The sequence below is a fragment of the Peromyscus eremicus genome, chromosome 15, assembly GCF_949786415.1.
Source record: "Peromyscus eremicus chromosome 15, PerEre_H2_v1, whole genome shotgun sequence".
NCBI classification, from domain to species: domain Eukaryota; kingdom Metazoa; phylum Chordata; class Mammalia; order Rodentia; family Cricetidae; genus Peromyscus; species Peromyscus eremicus.
The window spans coordinates 42,056,622-42,079,897 of NC_081431.1; the positions used below are offsets into that span (position 1 = coordinate 42,056,622).

At 42.7% G+C, this 23,276-nt stretch overlaps 1 protein-coding gene across 2 annotated transcripts in view; it reads left to right on the plus strand.

Moving 5' to 3' along the window:
- The window catches only part of Rgl1 (ral guanine nucleotide dissociation stimulator like 1), a 256,031-nt gene that overhangs the window by 170,364 nt on the left and 62,391 nt on the right, over positions 1 to 23,276 (plus strand). For both annotated transcript variants that reach the window (XM_059280899.1, XM_059280900.1), the window contains one exon: positions 15,271 to 15,479. In XM_059280899.1, coding sequence (XP_059136882.1) covers positions 15,271 to 15,479 — 209 coding nt within the window. The remainder of the gene's footprint in view (positions 1 to 15,270; positions 15,480 to 23,276) is intronic.

The following is a 23,276-nucleotide window of genomic DNA, read 5'->3' on the forward strand; positions in this document are numbered from 1 at the left end:
AGTTGTAAAGAAAGAAAAAGAATTGTGTGTTGGTTTTGCTGGGGCAGTTCATGCTGCAAACATTCCGATCTCCATCCATGGTAAGGCTTAGTTGAGAGGGAAAGGGCATTGCTCCGTACAGTTCAGTGTTCTCCTAAGTTCCTGGCCTCCACTGGAACACAGGTAAGGGGACTGGTACCTTGATGAGTAGTCTTATTCTTGTGGTAAGTGGAGGATCCCTGTAAACAAATAGTCTGAAGGGCAAGCAGTGTGGCTGTTAGGAATAAACCTGCAATTCATCTATCTTCATCTTCTGCTGGATGGACCACTCAGTGCTGTGGAGGACATACCTGGGCAAACTTCTGAGTTATAGAATAAATGGAGCTTTTGTAGATACTTTGCCTTCAGTCTGAAGCAGAGCATGCCCTTTAGAAGTATCATCTGGGTACAGGTCACAGGGTAAGGGGAGGTTGGAAGCAGGCGAGTGGGGTTTATTACACACCCTCAGTTAAGACACGGCAATGGGATGGAGGGTGTAGAGCGGAACAGAGGGGCATTGGCATTAAATACAGGATGAGGAACTAGTGATGAGCCTGTGGGTCCACAGAGGAGTTTTACAAGTGCTGAGATAGTATTGTGGCTAAGCACAAGTCTGAGTCCAGACCACTTGAGTTTGAATTCTGCCTTCACCACTGAGCATGTGACCTGGGACAAGCTGCTTGGCTTCCCTGGGCTTCAGTTTTCTCAGTGGAATAAATACTAGATGTGTCTGCTGTGTTAAGTTATTATGAGATATCCACAATATTCTTAAGAGTGTCCGTTTTCCCTAGACGAGAACAGATTTATTGGGTACCCTGTGTGGGCCAAGCAGTGAGTACCATTTGAACCTTTTGTTGTTCTTGAGGGAAAGGGTCAATGAGTTCCAGGAAGGCATTCACAGTGCCCGTACTGCGGTCGCCACAGGAAGTAGGTGCTGAAACGTTTCCACAGGGCGGACAACCAGCGGGAAGAGAAGTGAAGGCAGAGGTCAGCACCACAGGCTGATCGTAATGCCTTCCTCGGTTGTCACAGAACCCGCTCGACTTCATAACACAAACACCCAAGAAAGATCACCAGGGTCTGCTTGAAACCGCCTTGGGCTGTTGGCATGGATGTCGGGAAAGTCTTTACGTACTACGGAGCTTTTAATCTCAAGTATTTGGAATTTATCCCACGGTTAGAAAAGCCTTCTCCCTAATGTCAAGGTGAGTTAGGGAAGACTCGGTGATGTTCTTTGTCTGCCGACCAGAAAACTGAGTGTAGAGAGGTCAGGTGGCCTTGGCCAAGCTCACGTTAGTTAATTTCTTCTTTGTCCCTTCAATGAGACTTTTCTCTTCTTGTTTTCACGTTGTCACACCGTATTTCTCGAGTGGCAGCCAGCACACCTTCTGCAAGAGTAGTCTCCATGATCACCTTCCTTTTAGGGCTTCTGGACACAGGGTCAGAAGTCAGATTTGTCCTCAGAACCCGAGGTGATTCTCTTGAAGACTGTAGTGTCGAGGGAGGAAACAAGTAAACCCCCAAGTATGCTTTGCTTCTTGGTAAAGTTTAAAAAGTTGAACTATTTTTTTTAATGTAGAAACTTATCATTGCTGTAATTGAGAGTTGGAACCTTCTTCTGAATTTTTGTTATTTTATAAAGTTGAGTGGTGCCTTTGTTTAAAGGGAATAAATGAATACTAGAACCATTGATTGGTTTCCTGGTGCTGCTAGAGACAGCCTAGAGAAGCATAGAGGGCTGATATATATATATATATATATATGCATCTGGCCAGTGGTCCCATCTGCAGTTACTACTCACAGTGGCAGAGGACTGATTAGGAAGAGCTGTGCTCCCTCTCTGTTCCTGTTTTCTATGTGTGCATATGGCAAGGAAGCAAGCCACAGTTCTCTGGCATTTCTAGCATGTGCCATAAAACTCGCAGACTCAGATAGCTTGAAGTCTGTCTCTGTGGGATAGGGCGCCGTAGGCAGTAACCAGTCAGTGATGAGCCCAGGAGTCTGCTTTCATCTTATTTACTTGCAGGGGAGGCACACTTATCTGAGTGATATCTTGGCAGCTTGTCTGGTTCTTTGTTTTGTCTATGACTTCTAGCAACCATGCAGTAGAAACTCAACAAATGTTTGTTGAATGAATTAATCGACTTAAGTGTGTTTAGGAGCAAATGAAAACAACCAAATTGTAAATTAGCTCACTGCTGAGAGATGTAGACAATACCAGCAAGTTCTCAATGATCTTTGGGTCTAGACCTAGAAGTAAAATTTAGTTTCTTGCCATTTTACTCTGTTACTTGTAATCCTTATCAGTGAATCTCAGGGTTCTGTAGTTTTCCCCATTAAGGTTTCTGTGCGTTCACTTGGCATTTATTTAATGTCTGTTGTGCATTATAAAGTGTTAAGCTTTATCCCTTCATGTCATTAACTGAAAAAAGTTCATATTATAATCTGTACTGTTAGATTTTTAAACACCAGAAACCCTTCCTTTCTTTCATATACTGAGGTTTCCTTAGCATTCCATTTAGGTTCCTTGCACAATGGAGGCTATTTTAATACTGTCTTCACTAAATGATATCAAGAGTGGGTCATGAGCCATGGGAATGATGAGCATGTTATTAGGTAGATAAGCTTTTTCTTTACAGCTGACACCTGCCTTTTTACATGTATATTTTTGACCATTAATATTTAGTGAACAAACTGCTTTTTCAATGTCTGTTCATTTGGAGAAGTTGTACCTCTTTTTCCCCCATCCATCAATATTTTCAATAATGTATCTTCTTTTTCTTTCTTAAGTATCAGACTTTATAAATCTACCTTTTTGCCTATATCCTATTTTGAATCATAATACTATTTTGTTTTTTAATTCTCTAAAAATCTTTGACTCAAGAGTAGACTTAAACCTGGCATGTAGGTAAATCAGTTCACTCTGAAACTTGGGATAGAACATGAGTGCTTCCTAGGGACCCCTAGCTGTTGTAGGATTCAGTAGTTCTCCATGCAGTCACTCATTGCTCACTTAACTCTTCTTGCACATTTTGGTGAAGTTGTTCATCTTTCTTAGACATGATTTAGTTATCTAAGAACATGTAATAATGAAGGAGACTTGTTTTCCTCCAAAGAAGTCCATTAATGCTAAGGCCATATTACTTTTGAGTGTTAATGATTTCAGTCTATGTAAGGAGTTAAAAATAATATTGGAGAGCATTTGAAATGACAAGACTCAGCTTTTAGTGCAAGTAGTATGGCTAGAGGAAAAATTAAAAGGATTTTAGCATTACATACAGTATTTTATTTGTGGACAGCTGGTAATGTGCAGCCTTGCTCTTTGCATCTTTTACCTTTGTGTTTATTACCTAATGTTAGAGCTGTCTTATAAGAGTTACTTGAAGTGTGTAGATTCTAGGGTATTGGGTTTTGACACTCTTCAGTATTCAGATATGGAGACTGAGTGTACAATACCATATTGCTTTGTGTTATTAGGCAACACATTACCATGGGGGAAATAGAGCTGACCTATACTGATGAAGTAGTGAAATTCCTATAGTAAAGGATGGCTGTAGAGCTTGGGCATTTGGTTCACAATGAGTGCTCAGCAGTGCATGCCAGCTCTCCCTTTTTTCCTTCTGCTTTTATAACGTTAAAAGCAGTTTCTTAGAATTAAGTGTAGGAGAGAAGTACTCAATAAAAGAAAAATGTAGTGTCTCTTTCCAAGAGATGTGCTCAAGAGAAATTAAATTAGGTTCTCTATTCAATTGCCTGATCATATGCTTGAAGGGTCCCTGTTTATCTGTCAGGAAGCCATGCTCTAGGATATTACTCATGGTGAACACAGTACTTAGCAATAAAGGATTTGCCAGAGACCCCCATGTCCCACAACTTCGTGTGAACTATAAAACTGCATTTTATATTTGAATTTTTAAGTCACACATCAACTTAATTTTTTTTTTTTTTGTATTGGAAAGGAAAAGAAAAAAACTGTAGCAAGAATCTTAGAAGGTCTTATTAATAAAATCAAACCTGGGAGCCAGGTATTGGGGTGAATGCTGGAAGATCAGAGAAGCAGAACAAGCCACAGCTTCCTCACCTTGCCGATTCCTCAGCTGATCCTGTTTCCTCAGACTGGAAGCCTCTCAGTATTGGTGAAATTATTAAGGCCACTCCACATAGTTAAAAGAGAGGTTTATTTAGTGGCGTAACTTACAAGTGAAGGGATAGGTAGGTTGCAGGGTCTGGAAAAGGCGTGGCGCAGTCCGGTGGTGTTCCCTGGAGAACTCTGCTCAGTCTGCCTCCAGTGTCCAGGGTCCAGGAACCAGGAACCAAGAAAGCCTGCACATTTTGGTCTCGGGTCTTCAGGGTCCTCTCTTGGCCCCACCTTGTAGGCGTGATAGTTACCAAAGCCTCAATGGGGATTGGAACTTCCAGATCAAGGTTGGAATGGCTACCCACTACATCTCAGTCCTCATCCAGAATCATTCTCAGCTGAACTGTGCTGCTCAAAAGCCTAAAAGCTTAACCAACTCTAGTTCCTGGTCCTCATGCCTTATATACCTTTCTGCTTTCTGCCATCACTTCCTGGGATTAAAGGCATGAGTCACCATGCCTGGCTGTTTCCAGTGTGGCCTTGAACTCACAGAGATCCAGACGGATCTGCCTTTGGAATGCTAAGATTAAAGGTGTGTGTGCCACCATTTTCTAGCCTCTGTATCTAGTGGCTGTTCTGTTCTCTGACCCCAGATAAGTTTATTAGGGTGCACAATATTTGAGGGAACACAATATCACCACAACAAACTGTACAAATCGTGATGGGGATCCCAAAAGAGAATGAAGGTTTCACTGGCAGGTTGATGATGGGGCTTTGCTCTCTCTGTCTCTATCTCTGTCTCTGTCTCTCTCTTTCTGTGTGTGTGTGTGTGTGTGTGTGTGTGTGTGTGTGTGTGTGTGTGTGTGTTCGTTCATGTGTATGTGTACATGTGTGGCAGGACATTCATGAACCTGTGTATGCTAGTGTATATGGAAGCAAAGGTCTTTCTCATTCACTGGACGTCTTAGTTTTTGAGACGGCATCCCTCATTGAACATGAAGCTCTCTGATTCTGCCTTGTCCCACCTATTCTGCTCATGGGTCCCATGGATCCTACTTTCTCTATAATAGACAGGTGCTGAAGTGCCCAGCTTTTTTATGTGGGTAGTAGGGCTCCGAACCTAGGTCCTCATGTTTGCATGGAGTACTTTGCCAGTTGAACCACCCCACCCCCCAGCCTAGGGTTTTGGTTTTTAATGCTTGGTCTTTGTAGTAATGATGATAGTAATAGTGAGAGACACTGAAGGTTTTGCTTTGTTTTTTAGATTTATTTATTTTTATTGTATGTGTATGGATGTTCTGTCTGTATGTCTGTGCACATGTCTACAGTACCCATGGAGGTCATGAAGGTGTTAGATCCCCTGGAACTGGAGTCACAGATGGTTGTTAGCGGCCCTGTGGGTGCTGGAAATAACAACCTGGATTCTCATGAAGAGCAATCAGTGCTCTTAACCACTGAGCCATCCCTCCAGCCCCCTCATAGTGGGGAATGCTTAGTTTGGCTGAAATTGAACTAATCCCGTAGGAATATGGGAAGAGAGGTTTCTTGATGTGGTGGTACACAGAATAGGAGTCAAGCTAATGACTTTAAATTTGAGATTGTCAGGCCGCTCTTTCTCCACCCAAGCTTAGGATCTGTGAACCTGAACTTAGAATTCTCTCAAGGAGATCAAGCCCCCGGAAGCTGCCTGTGGGCTTTATAGGTTGGTGGGAAAGCTCAGGGCTGTGGAGAAGGCTTTCCGTTCATAGCTGGCTTCATGCACAAAGACTAGTAGGTCAAACTGAAGCTCACTACCTCCTGCTGACACAGACAGACAGACAGACATTGGTTACACAAATCAGACAAGAGTCCAGACAACAAGGACACCTGTGGACCTGGGACCTCAGCATCTACAGACCTTGGACATTGGAAGCTCTAAGCGAGAGAACAAGGGGAAGGTTGTGATTTGGGAAATTCACTCTGGATACTACTCTCTGTGGGACGGTGTGCGATGTTATTTAGGAAGTGCAGCAGTGGTTATCCTAGTTCAGAACTAATCCCTTCAGCTTCTCAAGGTAGAGGGTGATTTCTCTTCCGAAGGCAGATGACAGAACATTGGAACGTTAAGGTTTCGCTCTGGTTTCTAGACTAAATAACCCTCAGAAGCAGAAACGGCAGCCGGGTGCAGTAGTCACGGGCCTCTCAAGTCTCAGTTGCTGGGAGCACTGAGGCAGAAGGATCACTTGGAGTGCTAGGGGTTCGAGGCCAGCCTGGGCAGCAAGACCTGATTTCAAGAAAAGAAAAATAAATGGATAAATAAATAGAGAGACAGAGGGGAGACAGCAAAATCTGAACCCTTAGAAGATGTCCAGAAATAGTAATTTGTGTTAGAAATGTTGAAGAAGTAGTCTGTTGTGGAAAAAACAACTTCCTGTTTTCTCAGGGAAGGTTCCTGGACTCTCTAGGGGCGATCTAGGAAACCCTACTGAGACAGGATGGAGGAGGGGGGATGGGGTTTCTGTGTGAGAAAGGCTGGCTATTGTTTGCTGTTAAGACTCCCGTGGCATTTTCCTGACTATGAAGGACACTCATTGCAGACCTGGCCATGGGCCTTCATTCTGACAGGTGACTTCGGGCAAGGTCAAAGCCTGAGGGGTTGTTTTTATTGCATTCATTATTGTGAACATGCTGAGGTCTCCTCCTCCGCATTTCTCCTCTTTATCGTATTCTAGAGGCATCGTTTTCTGTCTTCTCTAAGGTCAGAGACCACAGTGGCAACAAAATACTTCACTTGGAGTGGACACAAAGTGAAAAGGGTCAGCTGCCATGGACACACTCTGAGGACTCCTGGGCAGTGGGAGGCTGAGAAACCAGCTCCGCAAGAGCACTGTTTGGTCACGTTTGATGTACATATTCCCAGCATAGTTGGATTCATACTAACAGGATGCCGTTGACTAGCATCAGGAAAGAATATGCAGGGTTGGCAAGTGGTACATGCTGGCTGGGCCTCGGTGTGTTTGCGTGATGGAGGTGCATATGTTGGTGTGTGTGTATATGTGCAGTGCAGTGAGAATTTCTTCTGGGTTCTCTGCCTACAAATGCCGTCACAGAACTTGGCACATGCGCAGGTGCCCCGTCTCAGGTTGCTGGCTCTCCTCTTGAAGCCTCTCCTCTGTATTTTTACATTCAGCTCGTTGCCATCTTTAGTCTGTCACTCCTGTTTTACATAACTGCCTGGAAGAGTAAATCCTGTCTAGTTTTTGTCACAGATTTCCCTCTGGGACCTTCTTCCCGGATTTTAGATTTCTTTTCATTGTCCTGATCGCGTGTGTCTGAATGTGGGTATGTGCGCATGAGTGCAGGTGTCTTAGGAGGCCAGAGGCATCAGATGCCCTGGACCTGGAGTTAGAGACAGTTGTGAACCACCTGATGTGGGTGCTGGGAACTGGACTTGGGTCTTCTGGAAGAGCAGCAAGTGCTCATGCCTGAGTCATCTCTCTGGCCCACTTTTAGATTTTTTTTTTTAACTGCCCCTTGGATATCAATTGGATGTTTTTAAGTTAGTTCATACCACTATACGAATCCTTAGAGGATGGTCAACTCAAGTTGTGTACTTCTATTTTTAATCAATTAATCAGTTAATTAAGTTTGTATGTGTAGTGTATGTGTGTTTTGTGTTTGTGTGTGTGTGTGTGTGTGTGCGCGCGCGCGTGCGCGCACGCAGGTGCATACATGGGTATGTGTAGGCTAGAGTTTAATAATGCCTTTAGCTTCTCTCCACCTGACTTTTTGAGACAGGGTCACTGAACCCGGAACTCACTCATTGGCTGGCCGGCATGCTCCAAGGATTCACCCATTGCCACCCACCTCCCAATGCTAGGGTTATGGATGTGTTCTGGCAGCTTTTAGTGGGTGTTGGGGATCCAGACTCGGACTCAGGTGGTCATGCTTGCTTCCCAGGAACTTTAAAGGAGCCATGTCCCCAGCTCCTCAAGTCCGGTAGTTTCTAAAGCAGGACTCAGTGCTTCTCCTACAGCCCACTTCTGTTTTCTTTTACGGTGACACTATTTGTGCACAGTCACCCATGACAGAAATCAGGTAACTATCTCGGGATTCTTCCTTTGCCTTTGTCTTTTACCTCTGCATATAATTACCCACCAAGTCTTCAAGGTTTTCTTTTTATTTCCTAAACATTCTCTCTCTAATCGGTCCTTTGCTTTGTACCAGTTAAGATCTTTCTGCATACACCTCTGCAGTACAACAGTTCACCAGTTATTTTCCTAGCTTTAAAGCGGTCCTCATCAATTCATTCCTCAGTACCAATTTCTCTGACTACAGATCGAGCACACCCTCACCATTGGCTTCCCATTTCCTAGAGGCCCTGGCATCTCCACCGCCTAGGGTGTAGACCTCATTTAAATCCTCTGTAGTCCAGCAGGCCTCAGCCGACTATCTAGCCAAGCCATCATCCCCCCTGTCACATTCGCCTCTGCGACTGTCCCCCCTCATGCTTCATTCTCCTTAATGACTTTGTTTATGCCGGGCTCTGTGCCCGCTGTGCCCTGGCCAACATTGTGCAGTCACAGTGTGGGCACCGCCTACTCAGGAAGCCTTTTCTGGCACCTCCAGCACACTGGGTCCCTCTTGGTGTTTCCAAGAACCGCTGTTTGTCTCCACATTTCACTCACATTGAGTTATGTTGGGACTCAGAAAGTGATACCTCCCCAAGTAGGTACTTCGGCATTTTGGGTGCTTTGAACTGAAGGACAGGGGTGTAAAAATGAGACCTTCCTGACCTTTTGACTTTTCTTCTTTATCTCCTCAAACAGAAACTAAACCACTTCTTCCCCAAAGCTGTTGGAAGATCTAAAACGTTGCTCAAAACTCAGACCATCTTTCTGTGTAAAATTTGGCCATAAATACATTATACCCAACCTGCACCATCTGGTAATAGCTGCTAGGACCCTCATTCCAGAAGGGTTCTGCTCTGTACCCAGAGGAAGACACATGTGGTGGTTTGAATGAGATGTTCCCCATATTCTTGGGAATCTGAATACTTGATCCCTAGTTGGTGGTGCGACTGGAGTGAGTTTAGGAGGTGTGCCCTTGCTGGGGGACGTATGTCACGGGGGTAGGGAGGTGGGGGTTCTGGGGGTGGGGCTGGGCTTTGTGGTTTAAAAGCCGTGTGCTGTTTCCAGTGCCCTCCCTCTAAGTCTGGTTTAGAGTTTGAATGTGAGCATTCAGTTGCTGCTCCAGCCACATGTATATCTGCCTGCTGCAATGTCCCCCAACCTCAACCCCAATGGTGATGGACTCTTACCCTCGGGGACCCAAGCCTTCCTCCTACAAGTTGCCTTATCATAGCAGTAGAAAAGTAACTAATACATCGCATTGTACAGGAAGAGTCCCAGCAGGCCGCGCTGGATCCACCACTTGCTCTGCTGCCCAGGTCATGCCCCGGTTGCCCAGTTTAGTCTCTACATGGCTGTCTATTCTTCACTGATCGTGAGCACAAGCACCCTGATTTCCCTGAGCCTTCTTTTCTGAAGACTCACAGGTCGTGGGAGACTTTGAATATATAATCTGCTGTAGGTTTCTCCTGTTAACCTGTCTGTAGTTGTGCGGATGGAACCTGTGGCCTTACGATGGGTGAGAACCAGTACCTTCTGCTTCTGTGGTTCTCATGGCTTCCTTTCATGTTTCCTCTATTGTACTGAACAGCAAGGCTGTTTAGAGTATAAGGCTTCGCTGGCTGGTGGTACTGTTGCATTAATATGTGAGTGAATAGATGAAGAGAGAGAAGAGGTATCTATTTTCTCTCTGCTCACTACATGCTGCTAGCATAGGACTGTTGACCTCATCTAATAAAAGTATGGGACACACTATCAGTATGGAAATTCCTAAACAAACCAATGTGAAATTTAATGTAATCAATACTATAGTATATATATAAAACCATATAATCAATCCTACTACAGGACACATCTCCAGAGGATGTGAAATAATTTAATGACCCGAAAAAGAAACCCGAGGTCCCCTGTTACTGCAGCACTATTTACATTAGTCAAGGTGTGGGATTGTGGGTGAGTGAGTTGTAAAAGCATGGTGTATATGCACACAGTGGAATCTTATCCATTCTTAAAAGGATGCTGTTACTTCCAGTAACATAGACAGAACTGGAGACATTATGTTAAAGGAAATAAGCCAAGCACAGAAAGACAAATGCCACATGTTCTCACTCAGTTGTGGCTGTTTAAAAAGTTGTCATGTCAGATAAAATAGAGGTTTTTAGAAGTTAGGAAGGGGGAGGGGAGGCAGCTAATGAGAAGGTGTATAATTAGGACTGTAGACAATGGTATTAATTATGCACTTCAAAACAGCTAGAGAGGAATGTAAAGATTGGGAACATGCAGAGGTGATAATATTTGCTGTGATAGAAATGTTAATTATCCTGATTTGCTCACTTCAAATCATAAACATGTCTTGACTTACCATACCCACAAATAAGTACATACATGTATATGTATCTATGAGACTCATATTTATATTTAAAATAAGGAGTATATTTTTTTAAGTTGTATGGGTAGGTCTCAAATACCACATGAGACTTTCTTATATACCCACAAATTATTTAGTTATTTATTGTTCATCTGCAATTAAAATTTTGTTTAGCATTCTTTAACTGGTGTGTTAGCCTAGCAAAAGAATGAGTCCATACTTAAGTAGATGTTCACACCATGCTGAAGCTGGTGTTGATCCTGCAGTCCTGGACCCAGAGTTTTCATGAGCTTTGACAATTAGGAATTTGCACATACAGCTAGGTTACTTGGGCAGAATTATAGATATTTATGCCATGGGCATTAGGCATGCTCTCTTAGAAGAAGCTGAGCTCTGGTAGCAAAAGAGTTGATCAAAAAAACAGCCATGCAGCATTTTTGTGGCCTTGGTATCATAGTCTTGTCAGCAAAGTCATGGGTTCTGATTAAACCCAGATTGAGCTGTTTCCTGTTAGCGTGCTAACCCACAGGGCAGGCTCAAGCCTCCTTGTCTGGCTTTCCAAGTCTGACTTATTAAACGCTTGTCTGCCAAAGGTTCTACCCGTTTCTTTTAAACTTCAATTAGAAGTTATTAAGATAATACAAACAAAAATTGGTTCTGAAGTCTCTTTAAAGAATTATGGACCTATCGAATCTTTTGCTCTAAAAACTAAACTTTAACATTTTGGTTTATCCAGTCTGGTACATGGCAGATGAAATTTAAAAGAAGATATTCTTTTACACTTATTTATTTAGGTGTGTGTGTGTGTGTGTGTGTGTGTGTGTGTGTGTGTGTGTGTGCGCACCATGATGCACTTATGGAGGTCAGAGGACAACTTCGGGGAGTCAGTTCCCTCCTTCCACCACATGGGTCCATGGTATTGAATTTAGGTGGTCAGTCTTGACGACAAGCACCTGTACCAATGAGCAATCTTGCCGGCCCAGTGGATATATTTTTACATCTCATTTCTGTACAACTTCATTTCAAAATGATTTCAATAATCAGCAGATAATTTTAAGTTTTTATTTGTTTGTTTTTGAATATTGGTCAGTTAGAACTCACCTCCAAACAAAGCAAAACAAAATCCTGGTCTGTCCAGTGACAGCAAGCAGTCTCTAGGGTGTTCATTAAGAATATAGAAACGACAGGAAACATTAAGCAAGTGCACGGACCACTCCAAACTCATTGTTGAGTTTTGTAAGAATGATTCCAGCCAGCAGCACAACTCTGTACTTTATTTTATGATACTGCGGCTTGCTCATTGCATGCACAAATAAGCCTCTAGATCCGAGCACTGAGCATATTGTATTAGACGGTCTCTTAAGTCACCATGCTTCTTCTTGACGCACAGAAAGAAACACCAGGGAGCAGGAATCAGTCAAGACACAAAGGAGAATCATGCGTACAGACGGAAAGGAAGCAAACACAGAAGAGGAGGCTGGCTAGAGCAACCATTCCATTCCTCAGGGAGTGGCTTGGCAGCTTGCCAGATCTGCTCTCTGTGGGGACCATGTGGTCACATTCTCTGACAAACACTTTTCTCCATGTTTGAGTTCTTCGTCACATCAATATCAGTGAAAAATTACTTCTTTTAAGCCATCACTACTTTCAATAAGAAAAGTCTAGTTTTCAAGTGGAGTTTGCATTTCAAAGTAAGGTAAGACTCATCAACTCACAAAACTGCTTGGTAAGGGAGCCCTGGCATTATCACAAAGTAAGGAAGCTTAATTTAAAATTAGAGCCTGACCTTTCCTCCCAATGAAGAGGCCGTGCCTCATGCCAGGAACACTGGCATTGAATGCTTTTTTAACAACTACTGCATTATTGTGTAGGCAGGTAATTATTTTGACAGAGTCTTTGAAGTACAAAGCAAAACCTAGAAAACATCCTTACATTTTAGTATTACATTAAGAAAGAGATCAAAGAGGTCAGGCAGTGATGGTGCACGCCTTTAATCCAGCACTTGGGAGGCAGAGCCAGGCGGATCTCTGTAAGTTTGAGGCCAGCCTGGTCTACAGAGCCAGATCCAGGACAACCAGAGCTGTTACACGGAGAAACTTTGTCTCGAAAAATGAAAAAAGAAAGATGAAAGAAAGAAAGAAAGAAAGAAAGAAAGAAAGAAAGAAAGAAAGAAAGAAAGAAAAGAAGGAAGGAAGGAAGGAAGGAAGATTAAAGAGATATAGATGTTTTTAGATAAATGTTTTTTATTATATTTAAAATTTTATTTTTACTGTTTATTTATTTATCTATGTATTGAAAAAGGGTCTCATTTTGTATTACAAGCTGACCTGGAATTTACTGTGTAGCTCAGGCTGGCCTTGAATCCTTTTGCCTCAACCTGTGGATGACTGGGTGGATCAGTGTGAGCCATAGGCCTGGCTAATTAGCATTGTATTTTATAATGTTTTCACTTATATTTTTCTCTCTTAAAGTAGGAAGTGGTACCTTGTAGTTTATTCTGAAGTTGTGTAAGATGCTCTTAGAATAAAGGGGATGGACATGGGAATGTGTATCATACCTACTTGCTAGAGTTTAACGTCATATGTGGACACATTGAAGCCTAAGAAAGTTAGCAATGAAGAAGTGTCTTTGACTTTATTGAACTCTGTAATCTCCAAAATTGACACAAAACCTTCTCTTAAAACAAAACAAAGCAAAACAACCTAATGTTTTACAGTGCATACTCAAAGTAGTGCTGGTACCTAGTAATTAAAAACGTAATTAGAGTTTGAGACATCCATCTTTCACTCATTGTTTCTGCTCTAAGTGAATTGGAACTTCTGTGGGACAGATGGACACTATGGCTTAGCCTTCAGTAACACCATACAGAGTGGAAGAGAACAGCGCCTAGGCCTTGATCAGAGCCAACAGTCCTATGAGCCCTAAAGGAGACCTCTGTCCTTGGACATTTTTCTTTCATAAACCCTTTATTTTATTTATGTGTGTATATGTGTTTGTATGCACATGCATGTATGTGTGCCACATGTGTGTTTATGCTCAAAAAGGTCAGAAGAAAATACCAGATCCCCTAGAGCCAAGTTACAGGCTGTTGTGAGCTGCCTGGCATGGGTTCTGGGAACTGAAATTGAGTCTTCCGGGAGAGTAGGAAGCATGAGCTGCTGAGCCATCCCTTCAGCCTCATCCTCAGAAAACTTAAAAAATGAAATAAGGAAACGGAGCCATGCACCACTTACACCATCACCCTTCCATCAATTCCCACCAGCAGTTAGACAGAACGACATCAAGCTGTTCTAACCTAACGTGGGTGCTGCCATGCGGGTCTCTCTGAAAGCAATCCCTGGGTCAATTCCTTCCTGCAGCTGAGCTTCTGACAGGGCAGGCGAAGGAAAAGCAAATGCAGAACTCGGGAGCCACAGTCGTCATTAGGGACTCCTGTCTTTCCGCCACTGTGATTTCCGTAGGACTAGTTCAGTTTAGGACTTTAGGCAACCTAGCCTAAGTAATTCAGTTTATAGTTCAGATAAATTGCCTGGTAGTTCTTTGCACCAATGAGAATCTTTGCACCAATGAGAATAATTATTTGCTTTGGAAACAGATTTATTGTAGAACTCTTGTAGGTCAGTTTCTTTAGCACCCACGAAGGAGTTCAACTTGGAAATGACATCTGCTTGTAATTAGCTAGGCACAGAGTTACTGAGAATGCAAGGCACACCCTTATTTTTCTCAAGTTTGATTCTCTTCGCTCATCCTCAGTTTTCAAGCCCTTCACATTTTATCACCGATCTTTCCGCATTATGGTTTATGTGTATTAATGTGCAATGATACCTCCTGATACTGTACGTCTGCTCTTCTGTGCTAGCTGTTTCTCATAAGCACACATTCTTCTGGGTTTGCAAATTTCCCGAGGGCAGGGCTGTGCACCCACCACCCTTTCCGTTGTTCCCCTGGGAGGGCTCCCTGCTGCACAGGACGGCTGTTTCTCACCCAGTTCTCTTGGCTGCTGGTAGTGGTATGAAAGGAGACTGTACATTGCTGTCTATGAACTGAAGACTGTTAGATCATGGTGAGATCTCCATGTTGTACCATTGGAAACAGACTTCCACCATTGCTGATTTTTCAGGCTGTGACCATGATGTCAGCTAGCTCATACAAACCCTATGCACATATTATATATATATATATATATATATATATATATATATATATATATATATATATGTATATATGTATATGTATATATTTGTGTGTATGTATGTGTATGAAAATGTATATATAATTTTAAATCAATCAGCTTTCCAAAACCATTATGTGTTGACTCTTCTGGCATACCGTGGTAGGCACTGTCTTTAAAAATGCGTTTGAAGACTTTAACAGTACAAAGAGGATCCAGTAGCTGACATTTGCTAAACTCTATCCGGGCGATAGAAAACGTCTTTGATAAAGTATTTCCAGCACCTTGCTGTAACTAGGGATGGAAGGAGAAGCTGTTGGATAGCTATGGAGTAATCTCTCTTTCTTCAGAGAGAAAGGGAAGCTACCTCCACACGCTTGCCTTCATGTTCACTATTCTGCCACACTGTGTTCACAGGAGAGCACACTGCTTTATGGAACATTCGAAGTTGTAGGGGAGTATATGGAATCACTGACTTTAACTATAACAGCATTTTCAGAATGCTAATAATGGATTTGTCCCATAGGTTGAAGGGGACCAGCTGCCTCCAGGTCACACAGTCAGTCAATATGAGACCTGTAAGATCAGGACTATCAAAGCTGGCACTCTGGAGAAGCTTGTGGAGAATCTGCTGACGGCTTTCGGGGACAATGACTTTACCTACATCAGCATCTTCCTGTCGACCTACAGAGGCTTTGCCTCGACTAAGGAAGTGCTGGAGCTGCTGCTGGACAGGTAAGGTGAAAGGGTGAGCGCTGAAGCCAGCCTAAGGCTGCACCCGGGCACAGAGTGTGGCTCAGTGTCAAGGGCACTGAGAAGGCCGGAGGGAGGAGTAAGGAGAGGGGCCAGAAAGGCCAGTCTCTGGAACTAGTGGCATGCAGAGAGTCAATTATATGGTCTGTTTCCAGGGTAAGGAAATCTCATTCAAAAAGTTCGTAAAGGCTGGATACGGTGGTACATGCTTCTAATCTTGGTACTCGGGAAGCTGAGCCAGCCTGGACCACGTGGCAATGCTTTGTCTCAGAAGCAAAAGAAAAACCAAGCAATAGCTGAAACCTATAAAAAAAATTCATTAGAAGAGTTAAAAGTAGTTATTATAAACATAGAGTCAACTATTTATAAATTTCAGTTTCTGTTGCCACCCCCTAATTTCAAATTTGATACAGATTAACCTTCAATTTTTATAATTTCTGTACAAGTACACAACCAGCCAGTAATCTCCTTGTTCTGGGGACTGAGTGTGCTCATAGGTATGAAGTAGAGCTCCATTCTGGATCCCGAGGAAGCAGCTGACGAGTCGGGGCTTTGGCAGTGGCAGTCCTGACTGTCGACACTCACATTGTATTCAGTGTTACAGACATGTATGAGTGACGTCCATGCTCCATGTGGGTAAAGAGCCTGTGTACCTGAGCATTGTACACTGTAACTCACGTACGGACAAATCTTTTTGTCTCCCCCTTACTTTTTTTTATTTATAAGAACTTAGACATTTTATAAATATATTGTTGTGTTGACTTGATTCTGAGAAAAGAAAACTCAGCTAAACAATTCTTTTAGAATCATGAGACTCCTCACTCAGATCCTTGTAGTCTGGGGTTTCCTGCCTAAGGAAGGAAGTGGGAGCCAATGCTTTTGTTAGGCTCGTTATATCTGTGGGTTTGTATGTGTGTATGTGTGCATATGTGTCCTTAATTTTAAAGGTGTATGCAATTATGTTGAAAGTATTAAAAATTCCTATACTATGGAAGGTATGAAAAGGAATATTAAAGTTCTCTCAAATTGTATTTTTCTCAAGTAACACTTACTAGGTTTTAAAATATAAATATTAGTACAAAGAACAAAATTAAATAAACCACTGTCTAAATAGGCAAATAATGTAATATTAACAATTAAAAATAGAAGTAATCCATATATATGGTGAAAGTTCACACAATTCAGAAAATTATAAAAGCAAAAAGTAAAATTTCCTTTTCTCTTGGTTTCCTAGTTCCATTGCACCGTGGTGATTGTTTTTCATTCTTCCCCAAAATTTATATATGTACATATATATCCTTAATATACAATATGTCATATATTGTCTTTATAGGCTTATTTATTTATTTATTAGAAGTGTTTATTGAGTACATTGTAAGAGGGTACTAGGCCTAGCAGTAGCAACAGCACTTCCTCCTTATATAGATTTTTTTTGTTTGTTTGTTTTGGTCTTTCAAGACAGGGTTTCTCTGTGTAGTTTTGGTGCCTGTCCTGGATCTCGTTTTGTAGACCAGGCTGGCCTCAAATTCACAGAGATTGCTGACTCTGCCTCCCAAGTGCTGGGATTAAAAGCGTGCAACAACACCACCCAGCTCCTATATAGATTTATAGCACATACATCATATAAACTGAATCAAGCACAGTATACAATGTATCCTACAATTTTCATTTTTACATATTTATGCATTTTGGAAATGTTTTTGTTTGTTCAGTGAATCAGCATATGTAAAAGGCTTATAATAGTGGCTAGCATATTGAAGGTTCAAGAAATGTAAGTTATTATTTCAAAATAAGCACATATAGGTGGATTTTCTAGCTTCTTTTTTGATGACTTTCTAATACTTGCTGAGTTGATAATTTCATAGACAGAGAATTAAGCACTTTCTAGTTTTTAAAATTCTTTTTAAGAATTTGTGAGCACAGTACCGCAAGGAACATTTTTATGCATATGCATAGTTTCTGGATGCTTCTTGAGACTCTGATAGGATAATCTCATAGTAGAGTAACTAATGCACCAAGATGTGGAGTTTTAGAAGCCTGCCAGATTGGCCTCCAGAAGGTTGCACCAGCCACACTGCTGTTCTGAGCATCTTACCACAGGCAACGTTCCCCAGCTGGTGATGGATGGTCTGTCTCTTCAGCTGAGCTATCTTACTATGATTTGACTGTTGACAGGTTGTTTTGTGGTGCCTGCTTCTTGTGTTTACAAGTAGAGTTTGCTATTTCATAGATACTTACTGATCATTTGTTTTGTATGACCTCTTTTTCTATCCTATACTCTTTCCCTTTGAACTATTTTAATCTAATTATTAATCATCTAACTGTAATTCTTTGTATATTAAAGGAATTGGGTTTTTTGCTTATAATTGTGTTGAAAATGTTTTTTCCTAATTTGTTCTTTGCTTTTAACATCTGTTCATTAAATACTGGTGTATAACTGTTTTATGTAATAGTTCTGTCTGTCTTCAGAAAGGCTTTGAATAAACAACTTTCTATCCCAGGTTATGGTTATTGACATAAATAGATTTGTCCTCAAAGTATTTGTTAGCTTCCTGTCACTATGACACATAGCTGTCATAATCAACTTATGAAGGAAAAAAAGGTCTGTTTTTGGCTCAGAGTCTCAGATGTTTCATTCTGTGGTCACTTGGCTCTGCTGCTGTCACAGTGTGTCCTGGTGGAGATGTGCAGTTGAGTGTGTCATGGTGGAGATGTGCAGTTGAGTGTGTCCTGGTGGGGATGTGCAGTTGAGTGTGTCCTGGTGAGGATGTGCAGTTGAGTGTGTCCTGGTGGGGATGTGCAGTTGAGTGTGTCCTGGTGGGGATGTGCAGTTGAGTGTGTCCTGGTAGGGATGTGCAGTTGAGTGTGTCCTGGTGGGGATGTGCAGTTGAGTGTGTCCTGGTAGGGATGTGCAGTTGAGTGTGTCCTGGTAGGGATGTGCAGTTGAGTGTGTCCTGGTGGGGATGTGCAGTTGAGTGTGTCCTGGTGGGGATGTGCAGTTGAGTGTGTCCTGGTGGGGATGTGCAGTTGAGTGTGTCCTGGTGGGGATGTGCAGTTGAGTGTGTCCTGGTAGGGATGTGCAGTTGAGTGTGTCCTGGTGGGGATGTGCAGTTGAGTGTGTCCTGGTGGAGATGTTCAGTTGAGTGTGTCATGGTGGAGATGTGCAGTTGAGTGTGTCCTGGTGGGGATATGTAGTTGAGTGTGTCCTGGTGGGGATGTGCAGTTGAGTGTATTCTGGTGGGGTTGTGCAGTTGAGTGTGTCCTGGTGGGGTTGTGCAGTTGAATGTGTCCTGGTGGGCATGTGCAGTTGAGTGTATCCTGGTGGGGTTGTGCAGTTGAGTGTGTCATGGTGGGCATGTGTAGTGGAGCAAAGCTGCTCTCACATTCAGGGACACTCATGAAGCTTATATTCTTTATGGTATACTGATGTGGCCATGTGTCGTGTACTACAGCATAAGGAGCTGTGCCATTTTCTGCATGACAGGACTTGAGAAAATATTAATCCTGGAATAACATGTGAGTTTGGTGATTCATTTTTTATTGTGGTTCTTATATAATCGTTCATATCTGTAAGTAGAAATTAGAGAATTATGTGAATTTTCTCTTTCCAATACTTCGTAGCTGTAAAAAGATGGAGCCTGGTAACTGTTGGCAGGCAGTGTGCGGAAATGAAAATCCCTTACAAGGTCACTTTGAAATCGGTGACCTCTTCTCCACAGGAGGTAACTTCACTGTAATAGCCCACAGATGTCCCCAGTGCGTAGAGGAGTACACATAAGCTCCAGCTGTCTGTCTTAAAGACTGGACACACGCACCAGGAATTAGAGTGTTTAGTCTATGACTTTAATTTGATGATTTTTTTAATGTATTTTCATTGTTCTATGGATAGACAAATTAGGATTTTTTTTCAAACACTAACTGGATAGCAATGATTAGATCCAATCTGAATTCAGGTCGCACTGAACTCAAACTATCAGCTGACGTATAGCTAAATGGAGAATAATGATTTAGTCTGTAGCATGTGGGTAGGCTTAAGGCTGGCTTTGAGTGTGATCTCATAGTTCAATCGGTTGCTTGTTTCTGAAATGAGAGGATTACGTGCTGAATACCTGTGCAATGTAATACAAGGAAAGCGCTCTGCAAGACATCATATATCGAATATAAACGACTTAGCTTCTGCCCTGAGGTGGTTCAGAGATGGAGTACTATGAAGCAGCTGGTGCTTAAGCTCTGGAGCCCTTCACCTGCAGGAATCTCTCCATGATTCTGTATTCTTAATTTTGTATTCCTTTTCCTTGGGAGGATCCCTCAGATTGCAAAGGCCAGTTCCATCAGACTTAGATCCACCCTTCAGGACTTAATATTTTCCTTCACAAGAGAAGGTTGCCACGCACAGACTAAGTCAATCATCGTACTTGGTGGTATAAAATAGAGTTCTAATATGTGCTGGTGTAGGAGCTCAGAGAAATAAATCCCACTTATTTTGCTTTCTCTGCAGAAATTTAACCTTGTATCTGTGTGTGCCAACCTCAACAGGAATATTTCTTCCTCAGTCCATTTCTTACTCACACTGAAATCTTGTGGCCATGTTTCAAGTCTCTGCAGAAAGCCAACTGTAATTCGGTGAAATGCTGTGCTCCTAAATTGGCTGTTAGGATTTTTAATGCCTATGATGAAGAGGGAGCAATTGATTGTCCAGGCTCACCTGTTCTGAAGATGAGCATTTGAAATACTGTTTTCATACCCATCGGCTGGGAGACTCCTTTGGGAGCCTCAGGTAGAATTTATAAGGTGTTTCCTTTGATGTCTGCCATGGATGGAGAAGGAACACGGGAAGCTGATTGTAGTATGTGCTAATCCATTAATAACCAGACCAGAATAGATGCATACAGATGTTGCATTGTTTATTTCCCACCAGAGCACGGCTTATTTGAAGTTGAGCTTTGATTTCCCTTAAGACTTCAGTTGTGGTTTCTCATGTAGGGAACTGTTTATTTTCTGGGATTTCTTTTTAATCTTTTCATAGTTCTATTTTTTTCTCTTTTCTAATACGGGTCTGTGTGATTGACAAATAGACAGTGGTCTGAAGTCATGAATAGCTCATGTCATGTTACGTTATCCTCTGTTGGGGTGATGGGAGCCTCACCAGGGCTCCTGTTTGCTGTGCTTTTGCCGTGGCCCAGACTTAACTCTGGATTTCTTTGCTTTCTTTTCACCCAAGAGGAAGTTACTTCATTGGGGTTTGACTGTGTTGGGACTTTGAGATTTTATTTTTTCTAATGTCAAGCATACACATCACTCAAAACAGTCTGATCTTGTCACTCCCCTGTTTAAAGAAATAGGCAGCAGATACTCACCTCAAATGCTGGCAGAGGCCCACTTCAGCGAGCAATCTTCAGTGAGGGCTGGGAACGTCCTACAGAGCTGTGGATCCTGCTGTTTTTTCAGACAGTCTCACTTTCTCTGATAACTAAGTTAGCAAAATGTGGAACAGGGAGAGCCAGGTCTCCAGAAACCCCGGCCAAGCCGTTTTTGGCCCTCAAGTCAGCGTGGAAAGCATCAAATTCTCCTGCACAGCAACTGAATTCCCTCAGAGGAGAACTCTTGGGAATTTTAAAGGTTGAAGCTGTCTATAAACCTATGCTCTAAGGTGATAGTTTTGTTTATGTCACAGAGACAAGGTTAATCAGTAGGTCTTTGAATGAATGTCTTCTTCCCATACTGCTTGCCGTGTGTTTCCACAGACTTTATCTCATACCATTTATTTATCATAACTGTGTTTGCAAACGGGAAACCAGCGGCTCAGAAGCAGTCAGTCAGCAAACAGCAGAGAGGGGATTAAAGCTACCGCTGTGTAATTCAGACCCTCTCTCCCCCCCGTATGCCCCGGCACCTCCCATGCTAACTCCGAAAGAAGGGGTGACTGGGGAACCCTTCTCAGTCATCCTCCTCACCACTTCCTCAGTCCATTTTCTGATGCTGCCTCCTTCACAGACTTGAGAGCAGTTCACTACGCCGTCAGTACTCTCATTTGTCAACTCCAGCGTCACTTGTCAGCAGTTTAGTTCGAAGTACTCACTTTACAAGCCGGTGTGTGAACGATGGTGGCGGAGCTTGCCACGGTCCCCACCGTCTAAATATGTAATGTGTGCTGGTAGAGAGTGACACTCAGCAAGCCAATATGCAAAAAGATGTGTTATAATTAAAACTGCCGTGACCCTCATGCCTAGAAGTCCAGCACTTTGGAGGCTGAGGCAGGAGGATCACTGTACATTTGAGGCTAGCCTGGGATACAGACTGGGACCCCATCTCAACCTCCTCCCACCAAGATGTTTTAAATTTTCTTTGGAGGGTTTTTCTTAGGCCCAAATTACTTCCTTCAGTTGGAGTTTTAGGGTGTTTTTTGGAAAAAGTGGCCTTTCTTTCTTTCAGCCATGAGATTTGTGTGTTAGGCATATGTACAATGCTGGGGTGGGGCATGGGGATAAAAAATCTTAGATTGATTTCCACTTTGCACTCTGCCGTACTTTTAAGCGTCCCTCAGTGTCTATGTGACAGAGGCTTAGATGCTAGTGTGGTGCCATTGAGGGTGGGGGCCGGAGCTGTGGAACTTGAAGAGGCGAGCCATAGTGAGAGGTCTCCAGATCATTGGGGATACGCCCTCAACGAGGACAGCGAGCCTGCTTCGCTCTTTCAGGCTGTGAGGTAAGCAAGTTTGCTCTGCCACGTCTCCCGTTGGGATGGCTGCCTTGCCCAGGTAGGCGAAAGCAACAAGGCTAACCAGGCACGGACCAAATCGAACCAAAATGACCGTATTCTCTTTGTAACAATCTCAGGGGCGTGTTACAGTGAGGGAAAGCTGACTGGCTGGCTCCAAACCTCTGAGAGTTGAGTTCCTTAGCCATACGACAGCAATGTTAGGTAACACATTGGTTGTAGGGCTCTTCTGAACTTTAGCTTGATGGTGCAGGTGAATTAATTTTTACTCCAACAACCGGAGCATGACTGGTGTTTTCCTTTCTTTGCGGCATTTGTGATGATCTGACATTTCTACGTTTACGTTGCCCATTCTTGGCCTGCTGCCCCTACCGTGCCTTAGAGAGGATTGATGCTTGCAGTGGGAGTTTAGGAACACTACCTGACAAACGAAAGTTATCCATGTCTGTTGGAGTGTTCTGGAAGGTAGAGCAGTGAATGCCACCCAGATTGTGCGCATATCTAGTGGGAAAGGCATATCTAGTGCCTGTTGAGTGGACCATCCCATCAAGAAAGTAAGGACAAATATATGGTTTTAGTTAAAAAACAAAACAAAACACGTCCCTTTGGCAGGTATGAACTGATAGTAGTGTGTGTTGTAAAAGGCACACCATACAAATGCGTTCAATTCTCAAACGCTTCCTTTATGAATAAGCGTATTTGAAATGTATGCAGTATGTTCCAAATGACATTTTGTTAAACCTCACTTAAAAATAAGCTTTCATTTAGTTCTGAAGTTAAACTATGCACTTGAAAAACAGTCTTAGATTCATGCTGGTGTGTGGCTCCCAGGGAAGGCAGGGGATTGCTTTGCTATCTGTTCCTTCAGGAGGAGGTTTCCAATATCGTCCCTCTGTTCTTTCAGGTCAAGAGAAAGAGGCTCTCCTCAGGGAGAGCTGTAGGAAGCAGGTGCTGGAGGCACTCAGATTTAAGCTTCTTACCACACACTCGTGAGTTTTCTGTCCTTCTGCCCATCTAAGAGTGCTAGTGTTCAATGCTATTGGCTTTAGTAACTCTCCCCTG